This window comes from Camelus bactrianus, chromosome 18 (assembly GCF_048773025.1).
Source record: "Camelus bactrianus isolate YW-2024 breed Bactrian camel chromosome 18, ASM4877302v1, whole genome shotgun sequence".
Taxonomy (NCBI): domain Eukaryota; kingdom Metazoa; phylum Chordata; class Mammalia; order Artiodactyla; family Camelidae; genus Camelus; species Camelus bactrianus.
Window position 1 is genome coordinate 12,721,899 of NC_133556.1, and position 19,794 is coordinate 12,741,692.

The 19,794-nt window shown below is 36.8% G+C and overlaps 1 protein-coding gene across 1 annotated transcript in view; it reads right to left on the reverse strand.

The window, feature by feature from the left end:
- LOC105082748 (S-adenosyl-L-methionine-dependent tRNA 4-demethylwyosine synthase TYW1) overlaps positions 1-19,794 on the reverse strand; it is a 127,714-nt gene that overhangs the window by 7,877 nt on the left and 100,043 nt on the right. The window contains exons 14-15 of the mRNA XM_010972377.3: positions 15,532-15,642; positions 6,670-6,837 (exon numbers count right to left, since the gene is read on the reverse strand). Coding sequence (XP_010970679.1) covers positions 6,670-6,837; positions 15,532-15,642 — 279 coding nt within the window. The remainder of the gene's footprint in view (positions 1-6,669; positions 6,838-15,531; positions 15,643-19,794) is intronic.

Genomic DNA, 19,794 nt, shown 5'->3' on the forward strand with positions numbered 1-19,794 from the left:
AATTTAGCAATATACAAAAAAGAAATACTACGACAAGAACAGTTTATTTCAGGGATGCAAGGATGGTCCAATACTTAAAAATCCAGTATTCCATCATATTAACAGATAAAAGAAGAAAAGTCATATGCTCACAGCAATTGAGAAAAAGGAGTTTACTTAATTCAGCACCAATTCATAATAAAACCCCTCAAAACACTAGAAATTGAGGGAAACTTCCTCAACTTGGAAAAGAGCATGTACAAAAAAGCTACAGCTAACATAAAACTAAATAGTGAAAGGCTAAATCCTCTTCCCATAAGATCAGGACAAAGATGAGGATGCCCCCAAATCCCCATTCTTATTCAGTAAAGTCCTGGAAGTCTTAGACAACGTAATTAAGTAAAGGAAATTAAAGGAATGCTGACTGGAAAAGAAGAAATAAAACTGTCCCTATTTGCAGAAGATATAATGGTCTATGTAGAACATCCCAAGAAATCTACCCCAAAAATCCTCCTAGAAATAATAAGTGAATTCAGCAAGGTTATAGGATACAAGATTAACATACAAAAATTAATTCTATTTCTATATACTAACAATGAACATGTGAACCTGAAATTTAAAATACAATACCACTTTTAATTGCTAAACCAGAAAAATACTTTGGTATAAATCTAACAGACTATAGAACTTGGATGTTAAATACTATAAAATGATTATTAAAGAAATCAAAGACCAAAATAGAGAGACAGATCATGTTTCATGAAATGAAAATTAAGGCCCAATGAGATCAAACCTGTTAGAACAGCTAACTTAAAAAAAGACAATACCAAACGCCAGCTAGGGTGCAGAGAAACTAGATTTTTCACACATTACTGGCAGGAATATAAAATAGTATACAGTCACTCTGTAAAACAGTTTGACAGTTTCTCTTTTAAAAGAAACCCAAAACATACACTTACCATATGACCTAGAAACTGTACTCCTGGGCATTTATCACCAGGAAATGAAAACTACGTCCACGCAAAAACCTGTACAAGAACGTTCAAAGCAGCTTAATTTGTAATAGCCAAAAACGGGAAAACCTTCAATAGGTACATGGTTAAACAAAGCATGGTACATCCACACCGTGGACTAGTACGCAGCAAGAAAAAGGAATAAGATATTGACAGGTGCAATGAGTCAGATAGATCTTAAGGGCATTATGACGAGTGGAAAAAAGTTGATCTCAAAAGCTCACATTTTAATGATTCTGTTTATACGTGATCCTCAAGATGATAAAATTATAAAGATGGAGAACAGACTAGTGGTTGCCAGAGGTTAGGCTGGGGAAGGAGGGTAGGTCAGACTACAAGGGGTTAGGTAGCATGACAAAGATCTTTCTGGTACCAGAATAGTTTTGTGACTTGATTACAACTCTACATGTGATAAAATGGCAGAGAACTAACTATGCACACACAGATGAATGAGCTTAAAACTGGTGAAATCTGAACAAGGTCTACGGATTGTACCGATGTCTATTTCCTGGTTGTGATAGTGTCCTATAGACATGGAAGATGCTATCACAGGGGAAAACTGGGTGAAGGGTACATGAGCCTTTCTGCACTATTTCTGCAATTTCCTATGCTTCTATAATCATTTCAAAATAAAAAGACATAGTACTCTGTTTTCTTTCATGGCCGTCTTCTGGTGTGACAGTAAGAAAGCAGTCCTTCAAGGCAACTGCAGCTTGTACTCTCATTCAGAAGCCCTGGGATTAGGAGCAGAAATTGAGTCATCTCCTAAGAAAACAGGGAATCAGAATCAGTCATTTGATGATTCTGACCTCTCTGGTTTCAGGTGACCTTTCCCAGCTTGTGAGCCAGAAGAAAAAGCCAAATGACCAGGTGTGAGAAGTGGCTTCTTCATAAGAAACTGTATTTTCATCTCCTTCAGGAGGCACTACTGTAAAATCAGAGAGTAGGAAGTGACTGGAAAACGATGAGTTGTTCATACTTCAGTAACAACAATGAAAAGGAAAAGAGGCACCAGAAAATACTGAGAAATAATCCATATGAGCGTCTACTTCACCTTGAATGAGTTTTTGTATTGTTTCCTTAGAGCCATGGTTCCCACACTGTACATGCAGAACACACACCAGGGTATCTTAAACTCTGGAGGGAAATGCAGTGATCCTGGACATCTGTTGGGTACCACATAAACTAGGAGCTTGGGAGACTTCACAGTTTCAACATTAGGTTATGTTACATTTCTTTTGATCATATTTTAATAGACAAAACTGCTTGGTAAAGCAAATGATAAATGATAAAGCAAATGGTAACAACAGGTGAATTTGTGAATCTGTGTGCTCCTTGTACTATTTTATTTCTGCACTTTTTGTAAATTTGACATCATTTCTAAATTTAAAAGGAAAAAAAAAAAAAAGGGAGGGAGGGAGAAAGGAAGAGAAGGAAAGGAGAAAATACAGGCTATGGAGTCAGATGCCAAGGTTCAAATCTCACTTCTACTACTGACTGCCTGTTTCACCTTCAACAAGTGACCTAACCTCTTGATGTTACAGTTTTTTCATTTATAAAACAGGAATGTCAATACTTACCTTATAAGGTCATTGTGAGGATTAAAAAGTACGTCTGACACGGTATCTGCATATTAAGCACTCGTCAAAAACTAGCTAGTTTCATAAATAAAAGAAATAACAGTAACTGAAGCAGCAATAATTGAATCTTCCTATGAGTCAGGAGCTGTATTAAATATTTCATAACAATATTCTAAAGTAGTATTGAAATGAATAATATTTCATTTTCCAGATGAAAACCTAGAAAGACATCAGGGGCCAAGATTCAAACACTAATCAACCCGACTCCACACATAACCTCTTAACCATCCATTAACTATAAGAAGATTAAACAAGTTAACAAGTGGTGGTGCTAAGATCGTGTTAAGTCTCTTTTTCGGTGAACTCTGTGTGCTTGACATTCGTCACCATGCTGTGGACCTCACTGCACAGTCTGGTGTCCAGAATTCAGCAAGTGTTCAATAAACACTTACAGAACTAAATTGGCCTGAATGAGATATAAAGCTATTTATTTCTTCTATGCCCATGCTTACACTGGGACAGCGGGAAGAGAGAAAAAAATCTTAAAAGACTAATGCCAAATATTGGTCTAAAATTAAATTGCCATGTTTTAAACGTTCCCTTGAATATGGCCAGTGGTGTCAAAAGATGCCCTGTAGTATAAGAAAGATCAATGAACTAGTAGGAGGCTGTGGGTCTAGATTTGGCTCAGCCATTTTTTAAGACTTTAAGCAAGTCTCTTCACCATCTGACCTCAATTTCCATATGAAAAAATGAGGTTAAAACATTTATCTCTAAATATTAGAAGTGATATTCTAATCCTTAACCTTATATTACTTCTATAAATAACTTTCTAAGTAAAATATACACAACACAATCAGATAGCAAGGCACATAAGAAGACAGCATGAATGAGAACCTGCAGAAAGAACAGATAACAGAAACAAATTCACAAAGACTTCAGATATTGTTATTATCAGACACAAACAATGAAACAGCTATATTTCTAGTAGTCAAGAAGATAAAAGCCAAGCTTAAAAATTTCAGCTGGGAGCTGGAAATTATACAGTGTGACATATCATATTTGAAACAAATAAAACAAACAGAAATTATATAACTGAAAAACACAATATCCAATATTAAGAAACTGGTGTTGAATTTAATAGCATATAAAACACAGCTGAAACAAAAATCAGTGAATTACAATGTAAGTCAAAAGAATCTGTCGAGGAGGGAGAGTACAGCTCAGTGACACAGTGCATGCTTAGTGTACACGAGATCTTGGGTTCAATCCCAAGTACCCCCATTAAAAAAATTAAACAAACAAACCTAATTACCTCCCCCCAAGACAAAACAAATTAAAAAAAAAAAAAAAGAAATTGTCCAAATGAAATAAAATACACAAATGAGAAGGCAAAACATAAAAAAAAATACATAAGTCTAACATATGTTTAATTGGAGTTTCAAACGAAAAGAGGTAATGAGGAAGAAGAAATATTTAATGAAATAAAAGCTGAGAAGTTTTCAACCACCAATATAAAGTACCAATCCACAGATCTATGAAGCTCAAAAGTCCCATGGAGGAAAATAAAGGTAAGTTCACATCTAGACACATCAGAGCATAAAATCAAAGGGGGAGAAAAAGAAGCCAGAGAGGGGAAAGCAACAAATCACCCTAAAAGAAGCAACAAACAGCTGACTCTTCAACAATGGCATTTAAATTCAGGGGAATATCTTTAACACATTGATAGGATACAAACGCCAACCTAGAGTTTGATACCCAGCCAAAATATACATTTTCAAACAAACAAAAACTGAGAGTCTGCCATCAGACTCTGAAGAAAATTTTGAAAGGTGTTTTGGGGGCAGAAGGAGAATAATCCCTGATGGAGGGTCAAAAATACAAAAAGGAGTAGAGAATAAAATTTGTTTAAAATGTAGGTAAATCTAAATATTGACTGCCGAAAGCAGTAACGATACTGTCCTCACACTCGTTTATAGTTAATATGCACGATAAAAACAGCATGTGAGTTGGAAGGGGAAAATGGAGGTTAAGTTTCTAAAGTTTCTTTGCACAGTTAGAGGGTAAAAATATTTTAACTATTAGACTTTGATTAGTCAGGGATGCATGCAGTAATTTCTAGTGCAACCACTAAAAGAACAGAAAGAGTATATAATCCCAGCCTAACTGGAGGAAAAATAAGACCTATTATGGCTGTGAAAAATGAAAGAAGTGCAGAAAGAGAAGGAAGAGGAGTTGAAGAAGCTGGAAAGAGACTGATGACATAGACTGATGTCTAGATGATGACTGATGACACAGAATCCTAGAGGCGACATTAAGGATTTTGATTTTCATGCTAGAAGTAATGAGACGTCATGCATGGCACCTACGCAGTAGCGATCTACATTCTGTAGACTTCTTTGGCTATCGTGTGAAGAACAGGCTTAATGGAGGGAGAGAGGATTTTACCACTACTGTCAGGGCAATTTCCAGAGCACTGCCCCTTCAATCAAATAATTTTTTAAAAGACACTATCATCTTACCTAAAAAGGTTTAACAATGAATAAAAAGCTAGAAAATAAAATTCAGTCTTTTGGCTTTAATTTTTAAGATTTACCTTGTAAGTTAATTGTCTTTGGAGCTATTTTAATTAGCATTTCAAACCTTTCAAATAGGCAGCCTTCATTTCTTTGTTCTTTGATGCTCCCAGAACATATTATTCTGTCTAAATATTTAACTCTGACAGATCATAGGTCATCTATATATAATCTAATTGCAACCAAAGCATGAAGACCTTTTAAACTCATGTTTGTTTGAGACTAGACCGTTTGAAATTTTAATTGAGTGATTCTAATATTATTAAATGTCATTAACCTCAGAAGCTGTTCAGGAAGTCACTTGGGTTTGGAGAGGAGTAAAAAGTTAGTCTTTCATGTTCAAATTAAGCCTGACTTCACTTGCACAAAAAAAGCATTTATATAAGAAAAGGTAGCCCATCCTTAATTACCTTTTTGGCATAATTTATTTTTATTGTGATACATATAATTCACATACCATAAGGTATACAACTCAGTGGTTTTTAGCACAGTCACAAAGTTGTACAACCAACACCACTATAGAAAACCAGAACATTTTCACCACCCCAAAAAGAAATCCCATCCTATTAGCAGTCATTTCTCCCGGAGTCTGCTCTTCCAGCTCCTGGCAACCACCAAACTACTTTCTGTCTCTAAGGATACACCTATTCTTGCCATTTCATATAAGTGTAATCATACAACATGTGACCTATTGTGTCTGGATTTTTCACCTAGAATAATGCTTTCAAGGTTCATCCATGTCCACTTTTTTAAAAAGCATTTTTAACAGAGAATTTGGAAAACTAGGTAGAACAGTAAAATAAACCTGTAAGTATCTATCACGTAGCCTCGACAACCCTCAGCCCATCCATACATCCATACATACACTTCTTACCTCATGGTATTTTGAATCAAATCCCAGACACTACATTATTTCAGAAATGACGTATCAAAATGATTGCTACTCATAACACTGGCCTTCTAATTAGCATTTTTTCCTTTTAGTGGTCTACCTCCACCAAAAACTGAATTTTTCCTTTGCTAGGCATTATTTACTTAAGAAATACATTGAACTCTGGTACTTGTTCTGTCTAACAAAAATACTAAAGAGGAAAAAGGAAAATCAAAATCCCAGAAACACTGCTAAGAGGCTAAGATTTAGTATTATTTAAAATTTGATAAATACCTCAATATTTCTTCAAACAGTCAGAAACACTCATAGGGGTTTTAGCTTTCCCTTGTCATTCTGGGAAAGGACTAGAGGTTATTACAAGAGTGTTTTATTTTGTTCGCAGTATGCACCAATTACAAACCAGAAAGCATTTCCAGTGCCTTGGCGAGGTCTAAAAACAAAGCACTCTCACACAGAAAAGAAAATTTATGAGCCCAACAGACAGAACTCAGGGCCTTCTTAACATTTGCTTTAGGAAAGGTGGCAAACAAGTAGATCTTCACTGTAATAAGGTGAAGGGAAAATAAAAAGAGAAGAAAGGAGCAGGAAGGACAAGGTGACAGAAGAATGCATATTTAAGTTACTCTTACCTTTTTGTGAGCTATCAGGAGGCAGTTGGAATGTTCATGTTCACAAGCAATTTCATAGTCGGGGATCAGTTCCACCAGCTCACAGACAAAGCGTGCCACTTCCTCATGCCAGGGCACATTGGCCATGGTAAGACTGCTTGCTGAACTCTCTCCACAGTAGGTAACGCCCTGTGGAAACATCACAACGGTTAGAGGCAGTTGCAGACCTATTTACATGTCATAGAGTAAGAGTTCCAGAGCCAGAAAGGCTTCTAGAGGTCATCTAATCCAGTCCAGTCCAATCCGATCCAATCCAGTCTGTCCAGTCCAATCCAACCCAACCCAACCCAGTCCAATCCAATCCATACTTTAAAGTGAAGAAAGTAATACAAAGATGATATAATTTGCTCAGGAACTCATATACGAAGTGAGTGACAAAGACCACCTTGGCGCTCCCAGGCTGACACCCTCTGCACCCCGTAACAAGGCTGGGGCTCGGGTACCTGTGCTTTGTGCTATGTCACCATCTGTGCTATCTAGTCACAATAAAATATCTGAACCAGTAACATACCTTTCCATCCAGATTCATGCGTGCATTATAACAGATTAATTCTCAGGGGATTATAATCCCCTAGTACAATAATGGAGCCATAGTAGATACCCATAAAAATTCAATGAATAATTTATTCACTGGTAAAATAAAATGAGCTCCCATTCTCTAGTACAGTTTAAATTTGAGGTTGGTAAGTTTCTATAAAGGGCCAGATACGGGTCCCATTAGAATTATTTAAGGAGATCACCTTGTAATGCATTTTTTATGTGGATATGAATAAAAACAGAATCGTGCCAAAATGAAAATACAACTGTAGGTACACATATATATACCTTTACACACATGCACATGTATATACATGTATCTACCTCTACAGAAATTCCCATTCAGTACAAATGCAGTAAGATAAATTGGTTTCTAACTCTTTTGAATGCTACCTGTCAGCCCAGGCATACAAGACCCAAGAGTTTCACAACTAAGTTCTCTAAGTTACATAGTGATAAGTGATTAATGACTGATTTTCTAATAATAAGGGATATCTAAACTTTGTAGGCTTTCTAAATACCTAAGAGATCAAACCTTCTTAACAAAGGATTTGAACATTCTAGATACGCTGCTACTGTAGGGAATTACTAAAACAGAAAGACACGTGCACATAGGCATACACACACACACACACACACACACACGGACACGGACACACAGGTTGGAGGGAGTAGAGTGACATTAAATGAAAAGCCCACAAATGAGTACTGCAGAGTGACCCTGACTCTACAGATGGCAGGGCCGGGAGGTGGCCAAAAACTCAGATAAGTTCTGCAAATGAGCCTCTACTCCAGATGGCTGTTCCAAAAGACTACTGGTATACTACACTGAGATGACCTTGGCTGAACATAAACCATAGGTGACCCGCCTTAAGTACAATAAACAAGAGAATCTTCTCTATCAGCCCAGTGATTTACAGAATTCATTAAACTGAGTTTGAGTTTTAGCTGAAAAAAAGAGCAAATAATAGTTTAAAACATTCTTTAAGAAAACCTGGCCGAAAGATTGTATTAAACCCACCCAAATGTATTAGAAAAATCATGAAAATAATTTATTCATAAGTCAAATTAGTCATAAAAATGAACTTCACTTTAAACACTGTGTATGATGTATGAATTATATCAACAACCATGTAGATAGTAGATAATTCAAGGGAATTTATTTTTAGTACTTAAAAAGTTAGTTCATTGAAGCAAAGGTTTTAGGTAACATCTCATATTCATGATAACAGCTTTGGGAAATACTTTAATATTTATTATTCAGCAATAATAAATTGTGAAAAATTAAGGAGAGATTTTGTTTGGAAAGGAAATGAGAGAATGAACGCCATAGTTCTTCACTATGTCTTTACATAATACTATTCTATACATTTGCACCATGCTATATTTATAGTTAAAGTATTTTCATGTAAAAATTCTCATTTTAACCAGACAAAATTCTCTGGGTAACTTCCTAAGCCAACGTCAGAGCCTGAGCCGTCACCTGACAGAAATGTGATGCGTAGACACTGGCCTCAGGGAACTGGTCTACAAGTCACCTCCGGAACCCCCGAGCCCTCCCTCAGTCTGGCGCCCCAGCCCCGCTCTCCAGGGCTCCCCTCTCTGCTTGGGCGGCGTCACTTCATCCTACCCTCGAGCCTACTGATCACTTGCCTTGACTTTATTCTTGATCACATTTGCCCCTGAATTGTCTAAAAACGTTTCATTTTCCCTCATATCGTAGCCGTCTGCCACCTTCTCATCCCTCACTCACACCTCATTTCATCACCAACTCCAAGTTCTTTGGGGGGAAAATGGAAACTATGTGGCAACGGAAAGCACTCCCTTAGAATCCTTAGGCTGAGGAGTGACAAGCAGAGACTCAAAGAAAGTTCCTGAAGAACAGGACACTGATGCATCTTCGAGTTTCCGTTGAACAGCATGACCCACACCAGCACACTGGTGACTCTCGGGTGGACACTCTGCTCTAGGAGATGTGGGCCATAAGGCCTTTTCTACTGGCTGCTTAGAAAGCTTACCTGGGGATTCTAAGTCTGTGGGAAGAGCAGTATTTCGGCTCTTGACATTGTAATTAAACTGACTGGGTGTCAAAAGACTCCTGACATCATTGTTTTTGTCCCCTACTGTTTGATGAGAAAAGAAATGTTGCCTTCATGACTGCACCGATACATGTCACTCCTTTCTGCCCCCACAAAACTAGCCCACGTTTCTTTCTTAGCACAGCACACGAGGCCTTCTCACTGGACTGCCCCCCTCAGCATCCAGCCTTTACCTGGCTAAATGCTCTATCATGTCTTTAATCTTCGGTCAGGAAGCCCTGTCTCATCTGACCCCAATCTCATCACACCCTGTGCATATCTCTTATCAGACAACTGCTAGTACAATGTGCCTAAATTCTGAGCTCTCAGAAGGCAGGGGCTGTGCCCTGTTCTCTTCTATACCCCCAACCAATCTACCCTGAATGACCCAAAGATCAAGCCACATCTTCTTCTAAGACATTAAACTCCAGAACACTTTTTGGATCTAATATAAAATTTCATTCATATTTTTCAGGGCTTTTCTACTCTTTAATGATTATGAACCAACTGATAAACACTGGCTAGGCATTGCAACACATGAACAATGAGTAATTTTCCTTACTTTTGTGTGAAGAAAAGAGTGAGGCTATGCTAAGACACTTGTTTTGTAAGATGCCTTCTGCAAGAACTGAGCTCCGTAGACAGTCACAGCGCTGATGGGAAGAGAGTTTTAAATCATTTGACAACAAATAATTACTGAGCACTTACTCTTCTCAAGGTGCAATGCAAGGCAGAGAATACAAAGACAGTATTTCATGTACAAATGGATTGTGTTATGAAAGTTTTTCAATAAGGCAGATGTTTATAACACGAAACACACTCTCACAAACAAGTAAGCAAATAATGACAGTTAATATTCCCAGGCTAGCAAATACAGGCTTATTTAGGCCTAATGAAGCTAAAATACATGTTAATTTACAGGGGATGTAACAGAGAAATATTTTACAAGACTAGCAGTGAATGAAAAGAGAAAATCAATACAATTTTAAAAATTAGCTTCTATTGATTTATTTTAAATAAATGTGCTTGATGAAAAGTGATCTAAACATTTACTGAATCCAGGCATATGTTAACCCACTGAATTCTCAAAACAAACCTATTAAGTTGATATTATTATACTACTGCTAATACTGAGGAAATATGGAGTCAAGGAGAGTACGTCACCTGTCCCAGGCTACATCAGTACACTTCAGGAATGTACCGAAGTTTACACACCTTCCCCACCGGAGATGATGCCGAGCCCCCTGCACCTTCCACGTACACACCCCGTCCCAGAAACACAGGCAAAGGATAAACAGTGTTGTGTTTGCTTCTGCAGAGACCCCCAGGTACCAACTTGTATTATCAATTTCACACCTTCCGGGCATTTATGTGACCTGGAGGTACTATTTAATTTTAACACCAACCCCTTTTGAGGGTTAGGCCCTGAGAGACTTTTTCTTTTGACCAAGAGCACAGGTAAGGGATAAACCTCCAAGTGCCAGCTGTGTCAGTGGGTGAATTTTTTCCTAATTTGTCCTTTCACTAAAAGTGAAAGGGCCTAGTCTTCTGCCTTTTTACCCAAGTCCTGTCCCTACTAGAGCTGTGGAATACCACCGGGGCAGTCTCTCTCCTCCTAGCCCCTAAGGAATTCCCTTACAGACTTGACAGATTGACTATCCTCGCAACAGTATGGTCATCATAACATTTACTTCTAAGTGTTCATTTTTGGAGGAATCTGAGGTTATCTCAGGCTGCCATACTGCAAACTCTTACCAAATGTTTTTTTCGAGAGGATTTATTATTATTATTTTTAAAACTCTCCATTTTAGAAAATTTTAACTTTAATTAGTAAGACAACAGCAACAAAAAGTTGCCTTTTCAGACATCGGTTTAACCCTACTGAGCAGGAAAGCACACCTTCTCCATTTACTCATTTCACTTCAATCATTTGAATCATAGAAGAAATGCATGCTCACTGCAGTAAGTCATACAACACAGAAATATAAAAAGTATAAGCCTTTTCTTCTCCTTCTCCCAAATAAAACACTAACAATCTGATATATATCTTTCCACACTTTTCTTATATAAATATATCTAAACATACACTGTTAAACATTTAATCAAATAATAAATATTATTCTATAGCTTGCTTTGTTTCTTAACAGTACACTATTTTCTATAAACATCCCTTTTCCTACTTCAGTTTAAGAGGAAGATACTTTATTTACTTGCTGGACAAGTGAGAGCTGAATTTAATAAACTACATGATCCAGTCCTCAAAGGCCCCGGTACTTGACGTCACAGGTTTTCCACATGAGACAAGATGATCGTCACCACGTTTTCCCCTGACACAACGCAGACTGTTATCTAACACATTACATTTTATAATTTAAATAAGACATTTTAAAATTATGATTAGATTGTACATTCCCCCGAGAACTTTTCAATAAAACAATCTCTCACCATAGTTCATTTTACTTCTGTACACTTTGCCTTGTTCAATAAGACATCCATTTCCCTAATAGCATATCCAGACTTAGATACAAAAAATCTCTATGAGGCTTTGACGAGCTCTGGCACATGGAGAGAGCTCAAAAATACTTGTTGAATGCGGGGATAAAATAGCAAAATGGAAATCTCATTTGAAAGAAACTATGTCTTTGTTATAACGTCTGAACTAGAGACAGAAGGCTTCATCCATTTTCTCCGTATATTAATAGTTTGCCTAACTAAAAACATCCATCAGAGAATGACATTGTTTACAAAGTAGCCATCTTCCTTTCAAAAATAACTTTGGTTGATTCTTTTCAGACTATAGAATATCTTGCTCATTGTAGAAAATATGACTGCAAAGAAAGAAGGAAGGAAGGAAAAGGTGATCCAGCCAACTCGCTTTATAACAGGTTTCACTGCAACACAATTTGAAGCAGCATTCTTTAATAGCTAAATCATAAATTAAAACATCACTCACCACTCCCTGACGTTGGTAAGATTTTCTCAAGTCAACAGATACATTTAAGATGTGGTTTGTATCTCTGCATTATTTGAGCTCTTGCCAAAAGCAGCCTTTTGAAATTAAGAGTAGTTTCAAAAGAAAAGAGTGTCTCTGACTTGACTGGAGACTGCTGCGCATTCACACAGCAATATTTCATCTGTCCCCATGTCCCCAGCCCTCCCAGAGCTCAGTAACACAGAAAGCTGAACTTACTAAAAACAGCTATAAAACTGAAATTTCCTCTGATATGACGTACAGTACATCCAGCTTCATAAACATAAACTGAAGAGTGGAGCTTTGAGAGACTGGATGAATTTTCTGGTCACTCTCTCTTATTTTGTACATTCTTAGTTATCTCCGAAAGCCATTATTTGCCTCTTTAACACTCCATAGCTTGAACTACCATCTCATGCTGGTGACCTCCAAATCATCGCTGCCAAGCCTGTCTCATCCCCAGAACTCCAAGCTATATAATTTATGGCCTGTCTGAACTGACACTTGGACATTTAAAAGATATCTCAAATTATTAAGGCCAACATAGAATTCCTGAAATTACTTCCCAGACTTGTCTCCCTCCTCCACTGGTCTTTTCCATCTCAGCAAACTGTTCCACATCCACACGACTGCTTTGGCCAAAAACCCAGGAGCTATTCTTGACTTCTTTTGTTCTCTCACTCCTACACGTCATCTAGCGGCAAGTTCTGTTGGATCTATTGCCAAAGGCCAGCCCAAATGCACTCACTTGTCTCCAGCCATATACCACTGAACTTCCCCAAAACAAGTCATCGCATCTCCTGCTTAGATTCAGCAATCATTTTGTACTGACCCACCTACTTCTACTACTGCCCGCTATAATCCATTCAGGATGACAGCAGGGTGCTCTTTTAAACTCATAAATCAGATCACATCACTCTTCAGCTTAAAGTGCTTTCCTAGTACACCCAGGATTAAAACAAAGCTCCTCAATAGGGAGCAGGGTATAGATCAGTGGTAGAGTGCATGCTTTCTATGCACAAGGTCCTAGGTTCAATCCCCAGTACCTCCTTTAAAAAAAAAAAAATTTTTTTTTAAAAGAAAGATCTCAAATCAATACCTGAAACTTTGACCTTAAGAAACTAGAAAAAGAGCAAACTCAACCTAAAGCAAGAAGAAAGAAGGAAATAATGATCAGAGTGGGAATTAATGGAAGACAGAAAAGAAAAACAACAGGAAAAAAAAGCTTATTAAATTTAGTATAAAGTCCAATTCTCTTATCCTTGCTGGAAAGGCCTAACAAAATCTGGCCCCAGCACACCTCTCTGGTTCATCTTGTACTGTGGCCAACTCCAACCACCCCGCAGAGATCACACAGGACCTCTGTACACCAGCTCTGCCATCTGCCCGGAAAGCTCCGACCCCAAGCCTCTGCATGTTGTGCTGCTTCTTACTACATAGGTATCAAGTTTTAAGAGACACCTCCTCAGAGAAGCCTTCCTGCTTATGAAATCCAAACAGCCAACCACAATATCTAGCAGTGCATTTACCTTTTGACACATCAGGCCGCTTACAAGAACCTATCCTAAAGGAACACTGGCAAAAATATAACGGAGACAGCCAGACGTCACATGCTTCCTGCTGGAAGCAGACACTACCACCAAAGAAACAGCCTTGAAATGCAAACACACACACACACACACACACACACACACACACACACCCCTAATCAATCTTCTTCTGATCTAACCACTAAACCACAAGAAATTATAAGGGGCAGAGGAACATACAATCAGAAAAACCTAAAATAAAAATATAGGGAAATAACCAGAGTAAGTAGTCCATGTTCTTCAACAAAATAAATGACAAGGAGATTAAAATAAACACGTGGAAGAGGACTAATAGATTTTTTTAAAATTCAAGAGAGAAGTAATCCAACTATGACCATTACTTGAACCCAGATTAAAAAATACGTTAGACAATTGGCTTAAGAAGAGGTAGTGTGTGTCTGTATATATACATATACACACACAATGGAATATTATATATAAAATATACAATGGAATATATATTTCATTATTAATATATTGTATATTATTTATTATAATATTATCTTAATACATTAATAGTGGAATATACAGATGCTATATATAATGGAATATTACTCAGCCATAAAAAGAATGAAGTATTACCATTTGCAGCAACATGGGTGGACCTAGAGAATATCACACTAAGTGAAGTAAGTCAGATAAAGACAAATATCACATAATATCATCTATATGTGGAACCTAAAAAAATGATACAAATGAACTTATTTACAAAACAGAAACAGACTCACAGACATAAAAAATAAACTTACAGTTACCAAAGGGGAAAGGGAGGAGGGGCGGGATAAATTAGGAGGATGAGATTAACAGACACAAACTACTATACAAAAAATAGATAAGAAACAAGGATTTACTTATAGCACAAGGAACCATATTAAGTATCTTGTAATAACCTGTAATGGGAAATAATCTGAAAAAATATATATACAACTGAATCACTTTGCTGCATACCTGAAACTAACACAGCAATATAAATCAACCTTACTTCAATTAAAAAAAAATAAACTGTTAAAATAATTGGTCAATTTTGAAATCTTTCATGTTGCAATACTTAAGAGATTATTGTTAAAATTGTTTAGTTGTGAGAAGAGTATTCTGAGTAAGTGTTTAAAATAAGTGCATATCTTTTATAAATATATACTGAAACAGTTATGGATGAATAGAATAATGTGGGGGTTTGCTTCAAAATAATAGGGTATGGGCAGAGAAAATGGGTAGGGGTATAGCTGAAACACGGATGGATAATTTTTGAAGCTGGGTGATGGATGGATGGACAGGTTCATTAGCTCAGTCTCTCTACTTCTTCTATCTATTTGAAGTTTTCCACAGTAAGTTTATTTAAAAGCCAACCGACTACTCACTACAGTAGTATTTTATTTCTCAGCATAGTAAAGTTACTACGTAGTTTTTCATTATTCATTTTGTGTTGACAGTCTACCTCTCACTAAAATACAAGCTCTGTGAGAGCAAATGCTTAGTCGTTACTGCTCTTATCCCCAGTGCCTACAACAGCGCCAGGACCCTGATTAGTATTTCTGAACAAATAGACAAAACATCTGGAGCCCCCTGCAGAGCTCTAGAAGACTGTAACTCCGTCGCGGTCAACCGTGCACCGTGGGAAGCGTTCCGGCACTGGCCAGCAGGGGCTTACCTTCACTTCGATGAAGTCAGGGCTCCCCAGGGACACCAGCTCGGCATAGGCCTGGAGTTCATCCACGTTCCATGCCTTCACAAGCGTCAGTCTGTAGACAGTCCGTTGTTGCTAAAACAGAGGAAAAGCCGGCTTTGTTTTTACCACCAAGGGAGATTTTCAAACTTCTTCAACTCATAGAGGATCCAGGTAAGGTGAAATACTGCATGAACTTCTATACGTCAAAGTTACATTTAGTGGAAAGATTTTTTTTTAAGTGTAAACAACGTCATAAGATTCCCAGAAGCCTTCTAATGGCACAGATATTGGCATATTTCTTTTCTCTCATAGTTTCTAATATTAGATAAGATACCCCAGGAGTTTCTTGACAAATACACTGAATTCAATTTAGTTAAGAATAGTAAATTGACCAAATAGTTTTAGACTCTCGAAAATTAATTCAAATAACCTTCAGGCTTTCAAGTATCAATCACTCAAGTTGTTTACAGTAAGAATTTCTAATTACTCGTCCTCTTTCCTGAATTCCCATTATTTCATGATCTCATGTTGGCAGAAAAGGCACATTTATGAACTCTCAATGTTGCCATTTGTTTACCATGTAAGCAAAGGAGGTACTGGTTTTCTGAAAAGCAATTAGACCCTTTGACTTTATAGCTCCCTTCCAGGACCCTAGACAAATTATTAAAAGTTCAAAGATTTATTCAAACATCTCAGAATAACATGATTAATGGTAGCTTAAAATCTAAAGCAAGAGTAAGGGCAGGACCTGTGACCTTCTATAATTAATAGAATATGGCAAAGGTGATATGATGCCTGTGGTTATGTGTACATGATTATATCCATCTGTAGCAAATTCCCAAGTAATACCCTTACTGCTAAACCTCAAATCATACTCGAAATACTCAAGAGAAAAACAAAGTGAAGTGAGAGATGAACAAAATGAAACCAGTTTCTACATGCAACCCAATGTTCACAGCAACATTCTTTACAATTGCCAAGATACAGAAGCAACCTAAGTGACCATCAACAGGTGTATAGATTAAAAAGATGTGGCATATATAGAATGGAATACTACAAGGCCATAAAAAAGAGTGAAATTTTGCCATCTGCAACAACATGGACAGACTTGGAGGGTATAATGCTAAGCAGAAATATGGGAGAAAGACATATACTATATGATACCACTTACATCGGGAACCTGAAAAAATACAAAAAACTAGTGAATATAACAAAAAAAGAAAGACTCACAGATATAGAGAACAAACTAGTAGTTACCAGTGAGGAGAGGGAAGGAGGAAGGGGCAAGGTAGGAGTAGACGATTAAGTAAACTATTATGGATAACATAAGCTACCAGGATATATTATACAACACAGGGAATATAGCCAACGTTTTATAATAACTATAAATTAAAATTTGCAAGTCACTTTACTGTACAGCTGTAACTTACATAATATTGTATATCAACTACACTTCAGTTAAAACAAAAGAACCACTGTCTCTACTTTTGCTTATGTTTGAAGATAACAAGGAGATTTTTAACAAGCAGTATTAGGCAGCCATTCCAGAAAATGTACTCAAAAATTATTTTTAAAATGCAGTATATAAATGCATGAGAAGACAGGAATCTCCCGTATTCCCTTTACATAGCTAGAATTCAACCAATGCCAAAACCTAACAATGGTAGAGAACTGCAGACCAACCTCACTTGCACTCATGTATGCAAAAACCTTATAGAAATTCTAGCAAATAAAATTGAGCCTTATGTTAAAAATTCTAGGAATGCAAAGATGATTCAATATTATGCTGTACAGTAATGCAATTCATCAAATTAATACCTCAACACAGAAAAGTCATGTGATCATCTTATAGCTACACAAAGGCATTTGATATAATTTAAAAGCCATCCCTGATTTTAAAACAAAACAGAAAAAAACAACTGAAAAACCATTTGGTAAATGCAAAAATTAAAAAACGTATCCTTAAAATAAAGAAAACACTCTCCAGTCAATAGTCCATGCCATTCTTAAAGGTTTAAAAGCCAGAGGCATTCCCATTTAAACAAACAGCAGACTGTACATTCTATTCTTTTTGTAAGCACTTCTCTGAAAGTTAAAATCAAAGCAATAAGGCAAGAACAAGAATAATTGGATAGTGTATAAAAAAAAACCAATTACTTGCAAATGATATAGCTAGCTTCTTGGAAACCTAGGAAAATCAACAAAAAAATCAGATTAAATAAAACTGGCCAGCTACCAACTAAAAATATAAAAATGAGCAGCTTTCCTAACATAGAGTAGTGAGATACATGCGGACTCCGGGGCCAGGATGAATCCCAGACCACATACTACCCAACTTTAACTCTCTGTCTCAGTTTCTCCATGTGCAAAATGGGGGTTTTACACAGGATTAAAAATGTCATCTAAGTAAGTAACACTTAGAGCCAAGCCAGCAGCAGTAAGTCATACCAAGCATTAGCTACTATATGCCATATACACGCTACATATATACCATACGTACAACTACAAAATACAAGGTAAAGAAAATTCTACTTACAACTGTAAGATACATCTATGAAATACCTAATGATTAACTTACTAAACAACACAAAACAGTGAAAAAAGTAAACTTTTCTGAGACCGTAACAAAAACTCACCTACATGGAGAGCCATGATGGATTTCTACATATAACGTAATTCCCCTGGGAGCTTAAAATTCCTCTGAGCAAATAAACTGGCAATGAGGCCAACAAAACAACACCAAGGGTTAGCAGTGCGTCAGCCCTTGCCATGTGCCAGCTGTTGTTCTAAGTGCTTAATATCTTAGCAAAGATTCCAATATGTGTCTCATCTTTGCAACAAATTACACAAAATAGGTTTGATTATTATCTTCACATTATAGGTATGAAATTGAGGGCTAGCGCTGTTAAATAAATATCCCAAAGTTATACAGCTGGAAAGTGGCAAAGCTGGGATCTGAACCCAAGCACTACGAATCCAGGGCTGACTCTATCTCACTTTGCTAAACCTTTTCAAATTGTGAAATAAACATTCAAAGAGAAATGTACATAAAACATGAATCATAATCAAGGGATTGACACAAAGAAAATACACATTATCCAGTCACCATCCATGCCCCTTGCCTCAAAGGTATCTAATATCCTACTCTAGCATCAAAGTTTAGATTTTTGCTTATGTTTGAAATTCACATAAATGGAACCACATATTCTTTTGTTTCTTGCTTCTGTCATACAACACAGTGTTTATAAAAATTTACCCATGTTGCTGCACGCTGAGATTTGTTCATTTTCTTTGTTATCTACTATTCCATTATATGAATATACAGCAATTTACTCAACCATTCCCCCACTGATTGACATCTGGATTGTTTCCACTTTTCAGATATTTATTATAAAACAATGCTGTTATCATAATGCTAGAGTTTAGCTTTTCCTGTCTGAGGAAACTGCATAAAATGCTATTATGGGATAAAGAAGTTATGGTATATTTATACAATGGAATACTACTCAGCCATAAAAAATAATAAAACAATGCCATTTGCAGCACCATGAGTGGACCTGAAGATTGTCATTCTAAGTGAAGTAAGCCAGAGAGAGAAAGAAAAATACCATATTATATCACTTACATGTGGAATCTTAAAAAAAGAAAAAAAAAGACAAACTTATTTACAAAACAGAAACATCCTGGCAATGAACTGAGCCTTTGAGGGATGCACTAGACCTTAGCCTGAGTCTGAGCGCCATCTGTATGGCTCACCAGCAGACAATCATTTTTAGGCAACAATCATTTCCATAACGATCACATATTTGTGCTAATATCTAATGAAAATGTTTTTGAATTTGTATTATTAAAAGTAATTTATATCAGAGAAATAAACAGATTCACAGACATAGAAAACAAACTTATGGTTACAGGGGAAGGGGTGGGAAGGGATAAATAAATTGGGAGTTTGAGATTTGCAGATACCAACTACTATACACGAAACAGATAAACAACAAGTTCATACTGTACAGCACAGGGAACTATATTCAACATCTTGTAGTAACTTATGGTGAAAAAGAATATGAAAACGAATATATATATATATTCATGTATGACTGAAGCATTGTGCTATACGTCAGAAACTGACACAACATTGTAAACGGACTATAATTCAATAAAAAACATACATAAAAACGCTATTCTGTCTGGCTTCTTTCACCGAATCTGAGGTGAGATTACCCACATGGCTGACTGCCGCTGCAG